Raw genomic sequence first — 16243 nt, 5'->3', positions numbered from 1 at the left:
TGTTGTGCTTCAATATAAAAGAGTTGATATATTGATGACTGCGAAAAACCAACAACCTGCAGGTGCTACAGGAAACAATGGTTTGATCCTAGCTGGGTTTGTCTAGCCACAGTTAGAACAGGACTAAGTTATGGAATTCGGACATGATGAGGAACTGTGGTTTGTTCAAAGAGGGAAGGGGAAGCTTTCAGTCTGCTTGTGCATGTGAGAAGGAAGAAAAGAGAAGGTGGATAAGCCATGGTTTCCCATTTTTTCTGAATCAGGCCAGTGGCAAAGGGACAATGCAATATTATACAAACAAATATTCATGCCACTTCCAAGGCTGATTAGCACACCTGCTTCTAGCAAACTAGACATGTCTATGCAGTTTGTGATTGAGAATAGAGATATGCATGCAGGAATGGTTGCTGAATGGTCCTGGAGAACTGAAGTCGACATTGTTATATATTTATATTATACTTTTAAGAATGTGAACAATCACTGTATGCTATATCCTGTCACTGGCTTGTACAACAACAAAAACACACACAGAGAGATTTAATATCATTTTTTGCAAGTATGTTGCTAGATTTCCTGCACAAGAAAAAAATATTTAACAACTGAAAATGATTCCAGTAACTGGAATATGTTCTTTTTCTTCCCTGAATGGAGTTTGGACCTGTCAAATTCCAGATATAAAAGAGAAAGGTTGATACATGACATACTGCTTACCATCAGCAATTGCTTCTCCTTTGAGGCTCTTGATGCCTCCATGCACAGGACTTCCATCAATGAAAAACTCAATTATGCCATCATCCAGTGTAATCAGAAGGTGGAGCCAAATGTTTTCCTCTAAGTATTTCATGACCGTGATCTTAGCCACATATGTCACGTTTGACGGCTGCGGCATGTAATGAAGCCTTACAGAAACATGAGATTCATTTGTGTGGATTTTCACTCCATAATACATTGTCCCACTGCCATCGTCCTTTGCCAGGAGAAATCCATCACTATTGGCACTAGGAATCACCCATGCTGAAAATGTGAATTTGGCAAGCGTTCTGTTCTTACTGACGTGGAACTCGGGTTCGATGACCCCATACGCATCCTCTTCACCACTAAAAAACAAAGCATCTGTTCCAGTGTGATGACGTCGCATGTGAGGCTGTGACTGCACCACATTTGAAAATCTTCCCAGCAACAAGCAATCAATCATTGGAGGTAACCCTTCTTTGAATGTACTGGATACTATTTCCCAGCCAATCCGGACATCTCCAAACGTTCCCTGCTGCCTCAAAACTGTAAAGTTGGTAATGTGGGACATATCATCTTCAGACAGTACATCTTCTGCTATCTCCCTCTCCTGGCTTTTGGGATCTAGGATAAAGACTCCAAAGGGATCGTCATTGAATGGGATCATCACAGTGACAGAAAGGTTGGTTTCAGCTAACTGACCACCAGGACCTGGGAAACCACCTGAAATATTAAAATAAAAGTTTAACAAAATTCTTTATTAACTTCATAATTATTAACATTTCTTTCTAAATCCTATCCTTCTACGAAGGAGTTCAGAACAGCACCCATAATCTTCATCCCTCACATATTTTATCACCCAGTGAAATTCACAGATGCGTGGGGATTTGAACTCGACTTTTCATTTGGCTACAAAACTACACCTTTCCCAGCCAAAAGTGCAGTTACTACTACATATTTTTTTTGAAATAATTTTTATTAAAGATTATATTGAATTACAAAAAAAAAATGCAATGTCACTTTTTTCAGATCATAGAGTCTCTTAGCTACATTCAATGTAAGACAATGTTGTATATGGCATAGGGCTGAAGGTGAAGAGAGGTTGGAGGAGAGAGTGGTGGAGAGAGGGTGGGTGGTAAATTTGTTTATTAATTTTCCTTTTTCCCCAAATTGGTATACATGTGAGGTTTTTGTGTCAGCGTCACTTGGGCAGGTTCTCTTTCCCTTTTATTTTATTTTTTAAAATGACAGCTGAAAGAATTGTAGAGAACTAAGAGTGGCTAATCAGCAGAATTAAATGATAAAGCTGGCAGTAGTTCATGAGGGGTCTGTGTAGCAGTGGCATCCTCCTGGCAGTAGCACTGTGCTGATCAGGAGCAGAGCAGCAGCAAGGCTGGGAGAGCTCTGGGTTGGCAGAGTGTACCTATGGGGAAGCCAGCAACCTGCAGCTCCCTCAGCCTTGATGCCATCCTTCTTGGACAAGCTCAGTGCATCTGCCAGGAAGACGCCATGCCCACCCTCCACTAATCACTGCTGGTTTTATCATTTGATTATCATTTTCTCTAGTAGTGTTCCCTGGAATGTGGAGCATTTTGACAATAATAAACAATTGGTCTTGTTTTCTATCTAGCTCAGTACTGTCTACACAATGACTTTCAGTGGACCTCCAGGGTTTCAGGCAGGGTTCTCGCCACCTGTAGATGTCAGGGTCTTCTGCGTGAGAAGCAGTTGCTCTTACGGCTTTCCCCATTGTAACTATGTAAGCCAACACTTCTGTGCTGTTTCTTCAGATTTGGACAAGGGGACCCCCCCCCCCCGTTCCCAATGTAATAATAAATAATAATAATAATAATAATTTATTATTTGTACCCCGCCCATCTGGCTGGGTTTCCCCAATGTACCTGAAGCATTCACCAGCTTTAGCGTGTAAAATTCATTGAATTCGGGGATTTTGTCTGGAATGGCATGGAGAGTTATAGGCCGTGATTGCTGGCCATCCAAGAACCAGACAACCCCACAGACTTGATAAAACTCTTCTCCTGGGTCCAAAGCAGAATCATTTTCAAACAGCTGCCATGCCAAGGAAACATTGCCAAAGTGGCCTCTGTGTCTCAGAACCCTGTGCAGTAGATGGACACAAACAAGAGTCATTTCTCAGACAGGTGGCATCAAGAACAACAAGAACAAAAATACAGATATAATATGAATGCATTTCATGTTTCTCCACATAATCCATCTACAATACCTTCTTGGGAAGGAAGCAAAGAACACCCAGGTTTATTTATCTGCATTTGCAGCCCAGTCCTAAAAGACATCCTCAATGCAGTGCAAACAAGGAGGGTGTCATTTCACTCCTTTTAGTTCCTATTGCGGCTCATGTTCATACTTAATCAGATAAAGCATTATCATAAAAATCCTGGCTGAGATCCAAATACCTACTTTATGCATGCTCAAGAGGCAATCTGGGCTCTTCCAGTGAAGGATTTTTGAATTTGTTTCCATGAGCACAACACACAGACACACATCTGATAAAATTTGCAACCCATTGCACTTCTGGGTGCACAGAACTAGCTAAGTGGACTCTGACCATTATCAGGAGCCATAATCAAAATATAAGACTCTCATAGAAAATCTTAAGTGTTGCACAAGGAATTGGCAAGAAGCCATAGGCCACCTTCATTGAATGTGCAAAACAAGCAGTAAATTGACTCTCTGTGGTAGGGGTGTGGCCAATCTTGGCCTGCCATAAGCTCCAATTTAGCCCACAATGTCATTTTACACAAACCACACCTACTTGACAATCAGCTGGTGTGACTTGCAATGCCAGCTGATGGGCAGGAGGGCAGGTTTAGATTCTGCCTTGGATGCACAAACAGGTCTTGCAGCCAAAACAGGGTTTAGGCTTCCACTTGACAGCTGATGGGCAGGGTTTGGCTTTGTGTTCTATTAGGATCAGGCGCTGTAGTCTAAACCACAGAGCCTGGGCTTGCTGATCAGAAGGTCGGCAGTTCAAATCCCCACGGTGGGGTGAGCTCCTGTTGCTCAGTTCCTGCTCCTGACAACCTACCTGTTTGAAAGCATGTCAAAGTCCAAGTAGATAAATAGGTACCACTCCAGCAAGAAGGTAAATGACGTTTCTGTGCACTGCTCTGGTTCGCCAGAAGCGTCTTAGTCATACTGGCCACATGATCCGGAAGCTGCACACCGGCTCGCTCGGCCAGTAAAGCGAGATGAGCGCCACAACCCCAGAGTTGTTCGCGACTGGACCTAATGGTCAGGGGTCCCTTTACCTTTATGCTCGGCCAAGGCAGACATTTGCAAGCATTAGTGGTATGCAGAAGAAGTCCCCTCCCTTTGATGGAAAAATGCATCTTCCTTCCTTCCTTCCCATTCACTTGATATACAAGAGGGAAAAGAAAAGTCTGTTTTGTAAGCAAAGGCAGGGCATGGGACTTGCTGCATGTATTCCTCCTTTTCTCCCCTCATCACTTTGGCAAGCCCCACAGGATGCATTTTGACAGGTGGGCAGGGCAAACTGCCTGTTAATCATGTGACAACATAATTACAGAGAACAGAATTTAAGACTGGAAAAAAATGAGAAATTGATATATTTGTCCATTCCTGCTCTCAGCATGCTGTGTAAAGGCAGCTTAATGAGGGAGCGATGCTATTGGCTTTTTAAGAAAGGCTAATCTGCACTTTACTCTGCTTGTGCAAGGTGCAGGATTACAGCCCAAGTTAACTAAACATAGAGCAGAAGATTTGTTCTGTCAGTCACTGGCTGCTTGGCAAGATAGACTCAAAAGCACTAATTATCCAGAATGAATCAGACAAGTAACATAACATCACTGAATCTTGTTATTACAAGTAGAATAAAACTTCTATTGAGAGTGGTAGGAAATAAACTAACTATAGGGAATATGTATTAAACCAGATACTGTTGTTTGCAAATGGCTCCTTTCAATGTGCAGGAGGAACTCAAATGTTCAGAGACATCTCCCACACAACTTAGGTCTTCACTTCAGTTCTGAAGGCTGCTCTGTGCATGCACTTGCGTGTCAAGACCCCATAACCCCCCCCCTTGATGATAAATAAAAAACACCAGCCCACAGATATTTGGTTAATGTTATTGGGCAATTTTTGGTCACAACTTTATTGGTTACAGAATGTGAGTGGTACTGGCTTAGGTATTGAATAGACCCGACCATATCTGACTCCTGCCCATTGCGCAGGGAATCCGGTACAAACCAACTGATACAAACCAACTCAAGCTCCACCAGGGTTCCCGAAGCAGTTGTGGCATCGCCTAGCCCCACCCCGGGCTTTGGACAAGATCCACACCCCCAGATTCCTTTAACGGAATACCCTTAAGCTTGGAGGGGCAGGTGGTGGCCACACTTCCCCACCCCCATCATGCACACACACAAATAAACGATACCACACTCCAAGGCAGAAGGCAATTCCATGGAAGGATGGAGGCAGCTAGCGGGGTCGTCCTCAGTCTACGAAAGAAGCCCCAAGCGCAATGGCAGACGAGACAGCAAGCGCAACATGAAGGGGCAGCAAGCACCGTGGAGTGGGAGCAGCAAACACAATAACGGTCCAGATTGAGGAAGCGAGCTGAGAGAAAGCTTAAATGGGTCCTGGCCACACACACACACCCAGCCAGCGGATTGGCTGGCTGGTTGATGATGTGGCCGGGATCCTCCGGGCAATGGGGGACTTCGTCCCCTGCCCCCAGAAGAGAGTGGGTAGCCACATGGTCCACCGTAACTCCTCCCCACGGTTAAGTGGAGCAGATTTCTGCTGCATAGACAGAGATGGCGATGACAATGACAATGTTCTCACTGAAAAAGCCTTTGTTCTTGTGTATACATCACATTGTCCACAAAGATTAACACTGTCATAAGTTTCTGTGAACAATAGTTCTATCTTCTATATTTTTCATTAGCTGACATCCAAGGCACATATAATCAGGGCCGGATTTAGGTTTGATGAGGCCCTAAGCTACTGAAGGTAAGGGGGCCCTCTATATGTCCAGTTGTCATTTGTCAACAACAAATTCTAGCTGTTAGAAATGAGTGAACCAATGATATTTTAGGGAGCAGGCTAGCAGGCGGGGCCCATTTCTTACATCATAGGAGCCTACACAGCACAAAACACTGTTGCTGTGTGTAGGTTTTATTTTATTTTTTTATCTTATATTTTGGAAATGTACATCCATGTTTCTTTTTCTTTATTTTTTTTTGGGGGGCGCAAGAGAGTTGGGCCCTAAGCTATAGCTTGTTTAGCTTATAAGTAAATCTGGCACTAGGGACGCGGGTGGCGCTGTGGGTTAAACCACAGAGCCTAGGACTTGATGATCAGAAGGTTGGCGGTTCGAATCCCCGCGCCGGGGTGAGCTCCCGTTGCTCAGTCCCTCCTTCTGCCAACCTAGCAGTTTGAAAGCACGTCAAAGTGCAAATAGATAAATAGGTACCGCTCCGGTGGGAAGTTGTACGCTGGCTCCCTTGGCCAGTAAAGCGAGATGAGCACCGCAACCCCAGAGTCAGTCATGACTGGACCTAATGGTCAGTCCTAATGGTTTACCTTTAAATCCGGCACTGCATGTAATATATTATTAAGAACATAAGAAGAGGCCTTCTGGATCAAGCCAAAGGCCTATTCAGTCCAGCATTTTGTTTTCACAGCAGCCAACAAGTGTCTATGAAAAGCCCACAAGCAGGACCTGGTGCAACAGCGGTCTTCCCACCTGCAGTTCCCAGCAAACAGTATTCAGAGGCATTCTGCCTCCCTCTGTACCATGTGCAATAACAAGGCTTTAGTAATTAATTAATTTGGGAACAATAACGCTCCATTAACTCACTGAAAAGTTCAAATAGAGCCACGATAGAATGAGGTAAGGCATCTGGGAAGCTTACTTAATCGTAACAGTCCAGCTTTGGGAAAAGGTGCCTAGTGAATTTCTTTCACAGGAAAACTCTGAAGTAGTCACAAGAAATAGCCAAGGTCCCTTTTGCTACAGGGCAGATACATTGTGCCCCCACTTGTCTTTTTTCAACTGGACAACTGTGTTTAACAAAGGCTTGTTTACTCACAGAGTGCTATGTTTTGAGAATACTGAGATAATAATTCACCAATTTAAGAAAAATCTCTCAACTCACAGCCAGGCCATTCAAAAAGTTTTAGTCATATTCTAAATAAAGAAAAAGCTTTCTCTCTTTTTCGGGGGGGGGGGGGAGAGAAATCAGCAGCAACTTTTGGGGAGAAATAAACACCACAGGGAAAATCCTCTTCACAGCTATTTAGATCAGAATCATTACTGGAGTTTCACTAGATTATCTCTATGGCCTACCAATGCACTTGTAAGAGTGTCAACGGATTCTACACCTCCTGCTGAGTTAATTGGCAGCATAGCAAGGGTCATCAGTCAAACAAAAATAACTTTTTAAACCCTGCTGGCCCTGGGTACATTCATGAATGAGCATCAATAATAGCCTGCAGAAAGTCCTTTCAAGCCAAGCAGGTTTTGATTTTCTTTCCCCAAATCCTTTCAGGATTAACACAAATATTCAGAAAAGAAAACAAACATCAGAAGCTTTATATAACTAAAAGAATCGTTTGAGGTAAATTTTCAAAGCAAGTACTTCCACCGAACACAACTTGCTAGATGCCCTAACATAGTTTTTGTCAACATGCTGACCCCCCCCCTACAACTCCAACAATATCTGGAGGGTCATCAGCATGATTCCCACTTTTATTTATAATTCTTAACTTTCATTTACATGTTCATTCAGAATTCAAAGTTGCCATTTGAACATTTTTAGAAATAGCATTATTATCTTGATCTGCCAATTCAGCTGGCTATCTTGGAAAGGGATTCCCACTATCTACTCTGTTCAGCATATTTACTTTCATAAATTGCCTTATAGTTTCTTATAATTTCCTTTCTACAAAGCAGTGCATGTTATCATACTTGGATTTTCCTTTACACATGCCAGAAGGGAGGCTCCATTTTTTCCCAAGGGTACAGCCCTGACAGATCATATTGTCTCAATATATATATAGAGAGAGAGAGAGAAGGGAATTGTTTCCAAGAAAGGTCCATATATACAAATAGTCACGTGTTAAACTCCTTCTAAAACTATGCAAATATTAAAAACTTTCCCCTTGTGCAATTTTTGACATAGAAGCATTTTTTGAAACACTTCTGATTGCTTAAAACCTTACTGTCGCAAGGACGAGTAAGACTGAATTGATTCCAGGAAAGTGTGATCCAAGATATTTACTGAAGTGACAAGCTGCATTTAGTTGAGTGTTACTTACAAAAAATCATTGGTCTTGCCTTCTTCTACTGCTTTGTCTGTACGTTCCAATGAGAAGATGCCATTTGGGTCATCATTTGCTTCAATTATTACTGTTGCCATTCCAGACCCGTAGACCACTGTGTCTCCTAAGCAACAATTTTTTTGTTTAAAGATAATGCTAAAAGCAAACAGCATAATATATGGGGAGGGAAATTCCATACCCTAGCCTAACGTTTTTTCTAGATCCAAGATTCTATATATCTGCCATCTAATTCAGACAACCTTCTCCCTTTGTATGTTGTAAAAGGGACAGCATGCTTTTCTCCAACACACACACTCAAGCTTGGTCCTGCCAGACATATATGTGGGAATTTTATGTGCATATGGTCTGTGTGCATAAAATCCATCTCACGCAGGCCTGAATTAAGAGGTTTGCTTCACAGATTTTTGCATATGTGGGATGTGAAGTTCTGGTTGATATGTGTTGGATTATATGTGTGTAGAAGACTGTATGCCTGGGATGAGAACTTCAAGCCAACCAGGTCTATCTGGCCCTCATAACTCTCCCTGGGCCACACCATCTCTCCCCAGACCATGCCCATCTCTGTATTCTCCTCAAATGATTTTGCCTGGCTGGATGTGAACTGTGATAATGCCTCTTGTCTGCCTGGAGGATGTGCAGATGGGGTGGGAGTGTAGAAACTTCTGACTTCTGTGAGAGAGGAATGTAGCCTGCTCTATCTTTTGCCCCACCAACTTTTGCTTCTTACTGCCCATAGCTGGCATGTGGACCTTGGAAGGTTGCCAGTAAGGGAATGGGGACCTCAGGCTGAAGGCAGCTCCCCCCTTGTTTTATGCAAATGTTATGCCCATACATTGCTTTTATGGGGCATCCCAAGGTAGACAGGCACATCTAGTAGCCATGGAAGGAAGACATAGTCTTGTTCCTCCACTGCTCACACAGAGGTTGCCCAAGCAGGGCCTAAAAGAAAAAAGCTAAGGTAGCCTTTGAAAACAGCATGCCATCATGTACACTGGAGTAAATAGGCTCTGTTCCTGAGTAACTACCCAGAAGTCTGAATAGATAGGATGATGGCTATTAGCATGCCTGACACTGGGAGCCTAAGTGGTAAATGGAGATTGTACCGTATTTTTCGCCCTATAGGACACACTTTTTCCCCTCCAAAAATGAAGGGGAAATGTGGGTGCGTCCTATGGGGCGAATGCAGGCTTCCACTGAAGCCTGGAGAGCGAGAGGGGTTGGTGCGCACCAACCCCTCTCGCTCTCCAGGCTTCAGGAGAGCCCCAGCGCCAGCCCCACAATGTCGGGGGACAGAGGGAGGCGGAACGCCGCCATCCCGCTGTCTCCCGAAGTGGTTTGGAGGCTTACGGCGGGGAGAAGAGCGCTTCTCCCCGCTGCCTGCCCCACCACTCCGGGGACAGCAGGGAGCCGCAGCGCGTCTTCCTGCTGTCCCTGGATCTGATCGCAAGGCGGGCGGCGGGGAGAAGAGCACTTCTCCCCGCTGCCTGCCCCACAAGCGCCTGGGGGGAAAATAATTTTTTTCCCTTTATTTCCCCCCAAAAAAACTTGATGCGTCCTATGGGCCGGTGCGTCCTATGGGGCTAAAAATACGGTATTTATTTATTTATCTTTACTTTAGAGCCAAGGAAGTGAACCCAGTATGGCTGAAGTCTTCTAGATCACAGCCTGAGCTTGTATGTTTAAGATAACAGGATGAGAGAACCGACTATTATACAGCACCACTTTATGGCTGCCATGAAGTTTATATACAACAATAAAAACATCAAATATATTGCACAGCACAATGACACATTTGTACTTAACCCCGTGTAAATTTATACCTAGCCACTTATGCCTATCTTTTTCTCTTTTGTTCTATATGTGTAAGGCTGGGGGTTATTTACATATATATTGGTTGTTTTAAGATCCAACACAAATAATGAAAGCCAAATTAGCTCTATAAAAGTCGGTCACAAAACAAATCAGCTGGGTGTTTTTGTTTTGCTTCTAATCCAGCAATATTACAACCAGCTCCAATTGAATGGATGCAGGCATACTGCACATTTCACAAGGGTATAAAAAGGATGCTTTAATGTGAAGAAGCATGGGAATACCCTAATCAGCTCCCCCAAAATATTATTCACGAAATGAGAAAAGCAACATCAGAAATGCAGCAGCTGCTTAGTTTACATAGAGATCAAATAATCATTTGAACCTGTTGAGTTGAAGAGAATGATATAAAAAGTCTCATCCGACTCAGGGGTATCGTCATCATTGATAAACACGGTTATGTTTTGTTCTCGTATTCCAACATCAAAAAAAAGCACACCACTCTTTTCGCTAGGCATAAAGTCTCCCTCTTCAGCAGTGGCTCCTCCATTAACAGTGGCGTACGAAACCGAAACGGCATCAACATCTGAGCCATTTCTTATTACTACAAAATTAGCAATGCCGCCTTCATGAGCCTTCACAACAACGGGATCTGAAATGCATATACAGTGTGCAAAAGAAAGAGAAATCAATACAACAGAACTGTAACCTTCCTTTGCAAATATTGTTCCCAGTAAAGAGAAAAAAATCTACTTTTTAATGAGATACACGTTTCATAGTACTGAATGTCTCCACTCCACTGTTACCTTACAAATTAGGAGAAGAGCATAACACATTAATAAGCTTCCAGGCAAAGATTTACTGCCATCATTATATTTATACCTTCAGGGTTTGAAATGCTGTAAATGGCTTACAGTAAAATAATCACAATACAGATTAGATCATAGAATTATAGAGTTGGAAAGGATTCTAAGGATCATCTAGTCCAACCCCCTGAAATGCAGGAATATTCAGCTGTCCCATTCGGGGATCAAACCTGCAACCTTGGCATTATCAGCACCATGTTCTAACCAACTGAGACTAAAGTGGCACACTGCAGACATCACACCAAACCATGGTTTATGCTAACCATATTTAAGGACCCCACAATATGGTATGAATTCTGAAATGTACAACAGTAATACCATTATTGCTTTCATTTCCCCTCTGTTCAGTACTCAGCTTCATAAGTTCATTCCTCCTCCCATAGCTCAGAACTTATTGAGATGGAGCAATGGTCCAAATTTCCATTTGTCAATGGTTTTCAAACTAAGAAATAATGTCAAACCACATCTAATACACACTGTGGTTTGATATCCTGGTTTGGAAGCTCCTTTACAAACCATGATCTGACATACCATGCTGCCAAAAGGTAGGCTATAAATGCAATAAATAAATAAAAATGAGCACATAAGAGATTACAAATTAAGAGAAAACCAAGCAAATTGTGCCACTCCTATTTATCTTGTTTCAGATCCGTCACTCAATATAAGCTACACTGAAGATCTCTCACCAGCAAAATAAATTGGGTCGTCGTTTTTTGTAATCTGCAAGGTTGCAGTGGTTATATTTCCAATTCTAGCACCCCCTGTGGCATTGAAAAGACTAAGGATGAATACCTCGATTTCTTCAGGTATCTGGAAAAATATAAAAGTTAATGTATGTTACCTCTAAATGCTCTATAATTAAAACAAAGTTGTCAAGCATTAACTCTTGCAAATCATGGAACACACCTGTAGAATAATGGGAATATTAAAACAAACAGAATAATGAATGCAGAATAATGAGATCTACCGTAAGTTACAAATTTATATCCTAGATTAGCTAGTTTGATACAGAAGAAGAAGAAGAAGAAGAAGAAGAAGAAGAAGAAGAAGAAGAGGAGGAGTTTGGATTTGATATCCTGCTTTATCACTATCTTAAGGAGTCTCAAAGCAGCTAACATTCTCCTTTCCCTTCCTCCCCCACAACAAACACTTTGTGAGGTGAGTGGGGCTGAGAGACTTCAAATAAGTGTGACTAGCCCAAGGTCACCCAGCAGCTGCAGGTGGAGGAGCGGGGACGCAAACCGGGTTCCCCAGATTACGAGACTACCACTCTTAACCACTACACCACACTGGCTCTCACCATAACAATGGGTATGTTTGAACTTAATACTGTCCCCATTTAGATCAGTGGAGCTTAAAACTGCTGATGTTTGCCACTTTCGACGGTATTTGCCTACTATGATAATTTCCCATTAGCTTGAAGGATGATCATTTCATATATTTACAAAAAAGAAAGAAAATTGAGGCTCTCAAACTGAAGGAAGATGTATAAATGGTTGCTAGAATGGGAAACTAAAAGATTAAATCTGTAATGATTAAATGGGCACAAGACATAGGACATAATATACAAATGGAAGATTGGGAAATATTATGGAATGTGGATCTAAAATTTACCAACTGTGTAACTCTGAAAGAGAATTACATGAAAATGATGTACCGGTGGTATATCACCCCTGTTAAACTTGCTAAGATGTAAAGAACAAGCTCTAACAAATGTTGGAAATGTAAAGAATGAGATGGAACGTTTTATCATATGTGGTGGAGTTATAAAGCAACCAAAAATTATTGGGAAATGATATATAATGAATTGAAGAAGATGTTTAAAGAAACTTTTTTTAAAAAGCCAGAAGCTTTTTTTCTTGTTAGGCATTACAGGACTGGAGTTGCCAAAAGAGTGGAAGAAGCTATTTATGTAGGCTACAACGGCGGCCAGGATTCTCCTAGCCCAAAAATGGAAAGACGCCAAAATACCAACAGAAGGAGAATGGCAAACTAAACTGATGGAATATGCAGAACTGGTGAAACTCATGGGAACACTCAGAAGCAATGACAATAGAGACTTTAAAAAGGATTGGGAACCATTGATGTTGGATTTACAGAAATACTGTAAAGAAATGGACTCATTAGCAGGGTTTGAGTAATGCTTACAACAAGGATAACATGTAAAATATAAGAAAGAGCAATTTGAAAATGAAAGAAGGTAAAATATAATATGTAAGAAGATATGATATAAAAAGGTGAAGAATATAAGAGCAATTGGATAAGACTACAAAATAAGGAAAATAAATGAAGCAGAAGCAGTGATTGTTGAATGAACCAGAGGGGGAAGTTGGGGGAAGTCATGGGGAGGGGGGGAGGGATTTTGGGGAGTCTTTGAATAATTCCTTTTTCTATATGTGTTGAAAATGTCAAATATTAAACTGGAAAACTAATTTAATAATAATAAAAAAGTTACTTGCATAAAAGTGTTTACCTCATCAGGCACTGAATATACGGTGATATTTTTTGAAAATTCTTCATTTCCAAAGAAAACTGTCCCTTGCTCCGGAAAGATGTCTTTTGTAGAAGCTGGGTAAGTTGCCCAAGACACAGTTACATTGCCAAAAGTTCCTTGGCTTCGCAAGACTCTGAACACCGCTTTGAAACACAAATGCATTAATTGGTAAATGTACAGCATTAAGAGATTCAAAGACGAGTAGAAAAACTCAAAGAAAAAACAGTTTTAAAAGATAAGTATCTGTAACTATGAAAGTGGCATATACTCATTTACAGATATTCATCCCAAGGAAGAATGCTGCTTATTGCAAGCTCAATAAATAGCAAGCCACCATTATTATTATTGTTGTTGTTGTTGTTGTTATTGTTGCAGCGGAGAACTATGCTATGGCATCTTCTGCAGCATCACTTCTCATGTCATGAAGGTCCCAGATGAGAAATCTTGAGCTATGTTAAAACAGTAACACACTATAATAATAATAATTTATTATTTGTACCCCGCCCATCTGGCTGAATTTCCCCAGCCACTCTGGGCAGCTTCCAACAAAGATTGAAAATACATTAAAATGTCACACATTAAGAACTTCCCTGAACAGGGTTGCCTTCAGATGTCTTCTAAATGTCAGGTAGTTGTTTATCTCTTTGACATCTGATGGGAGGGCGTTCCACAGGGAAGGCGCCACTACCGTGAAGGCCCTCTGCCTGGTTCCCTATAGCTTTGCTTCTCACAGTGAGGGAACCGCCAGAAGGCCCTCGGAGCTGGACCTCAGTGTCCGGGCAGAACAATGGGGGCGGAGACTGTGGCTCATCATACCTGTGTCACCTTCCTCACACCTCAGGTAGACAAATATTGCCATGTGGAAGAGCCACAGAGTGGAGTCCTCCTCTGTTACCTGGGCTCCAGATTTTACAGTATAGGAAGGAACTCTGTAGCAGCAGCATCTGTACTATGAGGGGTATCAGGTGAAGGAGTCTTGAGAGACATTAAGTTACCAATTTATGATAAAATGGCAAGAGTTAATATGAGCTAACCTACAACAGAGCAGTAAGGAATTACCAGCATAGAAGTCTCTGCCTTTGCTTTCATTTATTGTTACTGTTAATCCATCCTCAGCAAACTGGATTATTCCATGGGGATCATCATTCTTCAAGATTGTTATGTTGACGACTGTGGCATTTCCCAGTTTACTTGGCAGCTCACCGTGGCTACTGAGAACCACTGAGTAAAATTCATCCAACTAGAACAGGGAAAGCAAATCAGAACAATATGGTCTGGCAACACTCATAGCAATCAAGAGACCAGTCCAAATTTATCGATCAGCCAGCGTAAAATAAAATTTAGCCAATGTTACCTCAGGATGTGGAAAGTGTAACTCATGTTTTAACAGTAGCACAACTGCCTATTAGACACAAATGGAAAATGATAAATCTGCCCTCTGCAGATGACTAGTGTTTGAGAGCATGGAATATAGCTTACTAATTTAAACTTACAGACATGTGAAAACACAAAAAAGAATCAGGAAACAGAAACATAACATTTCCTCCTCCATCTCTACACAAAGTGGCCATGATTATTTCATTCTTAGGGCAAGGGTGGCATTTTCAACACAGCATAACCCACCAAAAATCCAATCAGTTCAGGGGGATGTTTTAGGTACTAAATGTCAGAAGTGCATCCTTTATTATTCCAAGTTAGGCATGAGGAATTCTTTCTGCCTCTCTTTACCTCTGGAATCCCATCCATCTTTGTTAGCAATGTAATTTTAATTTCTCTTTCTCCAGGCTTAAACTCCAGGATTCCTGTACTTCCATAGAACTCGCTGTCTCTTGGTTCTACAGTATAACGTAGAAATTGCTTGATGAGGGCTCCCCTGGACCGGACAATCTGAAGTTCAACAGATTCTCCTTCCTTTAAAACAAATCAAAAATCCAAAAGATTCAGTATTCTTATTTGGTGTGGTTCCATCATGGAAGGGGTTTAGTTTCTGAGCACTTACTTTTATCCTGTACGGCCCTCTTGAAGATAAAGAAAATTCAAACACTCCTCCAGGATCATCATTTTCCAGAATAACCACTTCACGGCTAATATATCCGGATTTCAGGATCTGATTTTCCACATTCACCCTGAAGAAATAATTCCAAAGATGCTTTTAACCAGCAAGTTAGTTTAGCATTAAATGCAGCAGATGCCTGCGTAAAACACTGGGGCTTCCCCTCCACCACCTACAAAGCGTGTTCTCATAAAAGAGAGAGCACGTGTTGCGGATGGGGCCGAACAAAACCCCCAGTTAGTGACCAGGCCATTGATGGCAATGGGCTGGAGCAGATTGGAAGAAGTTGTTACTGGGGCAAAATTGATGTTGCCAATTTAGGGGTGGGGTCAGACCCCTTATATAAGCAGGGTCCACAGCTTTCTCTTTCTCTTTCGCTGTGGACATCGGATCTCCCGCCCGCCCTCCCTTGATTTGGGCTTGCGCTTTGACCTTACTCTGCCTGTCATGGGGTCGTTCGCCTTGGTGCGGGGGCCCAGTAGGAATTTGTCCAATTGGCTGATTAGTGCGTGCCTTTTGGGTTTTGCCTACTGCTTAGCAAATCGTCACAACTTGTAAGGTTGGCGGTTAGGCATTGGTTAAAATTGGTTGGTGGAGGGGTATGGATTGGCTGTGCCTGCCCCTCCAATGCTGCTGCAGACGGGTATTCCGTTAAAGGAATTCTGAAGCTTACCATCCCCCTCGTCCAAACCCTGACGGCAGGTTGCGGGCCGTGTAAGCTTCAAGGAACATGCGCGGAGCAGTGAGAGTCTGTGACGCAGCTCCATCTGACTCTGACCATGTTTCCTCCGGGACTGGCTACGGAGTCAGTGCTGTCCCCCCAAGGCGGGGGGGGGGGGACCAGGTAGTCATAACCAATGCCTAAGCAACCACTCTCAATTTGTATAAAAATAAAGTTGTGGCCAAAATTATGCCAAAAACCTTAAACAAAAATTACGT

The 16243-nt window shown here is 42.3% G+C and overlaps 1 protein-coding gene across 4 annotated transcripts in view; it reads right to left on the bottom strand.

Annotated features, from left to right (window-relative positions):
- ADGRV1 (adhesion G protein-coupled receptor V1) overlaps window positions 1–16243 on the bottom strand; it is a 247800-nt gene that overhangs the window by 201437 nt on the left and 30120 nt on the right. For all 4 annotated transcript variants that reach the window (XM_082191331.1, XM_082191333.1, XM_082191334.1 and 1 more), the window contains 9 exons: window positions 15251–15377; window positions 14980–15162; window positions 14311–14491; window positions 13231–13394; window positions 11444–11567; window positions 10277–10543; window positions 8059–8185; window positions 2634–2851; window positions 712–1455 (listed from right to left, as the gene is read on the bottom strand). In XM_082191331.1, coding sequence (XP_082047457.1) covers window positions 712–1455; window positions 2634–2851; window positions 8059–8185; window positions 10277–10543; window positions 11444–11567; window positions 13231–13394; window positions 14311–14491; window positions 14980–15162; window positions 15251–15377 — 2135 coding nt within the window. The remainder of the gene's footprint in view (window positions 1–711; window positions 1456–2633; window positions 2852–8058; window positions 8186–10276; window positions 10544–11443; window positions 11568–13230; window positions 13395–14310; window positions 14492–14979; window positions 15163–15250; window positions 15378–16243) is intronic.

The sequence above is a fragment of the Podarcis vaucheri genome (genome assembly GCF_965113315.1).
Source record: "Podarcis vaucheri genome assembly, chromosome: 11".
Taxonomy (NCBI): domain Eukaryota; kingdom Metazoa; phylum Chordata; class Lepidosauria; order Squamata; family Lacertidae; genus Podarcis; species Podarcis vaucheri.
Note: the sequence above shows the minus strand (reverse complement) of the source record. Positions and strands in the feature narration are given on the sequence as shown.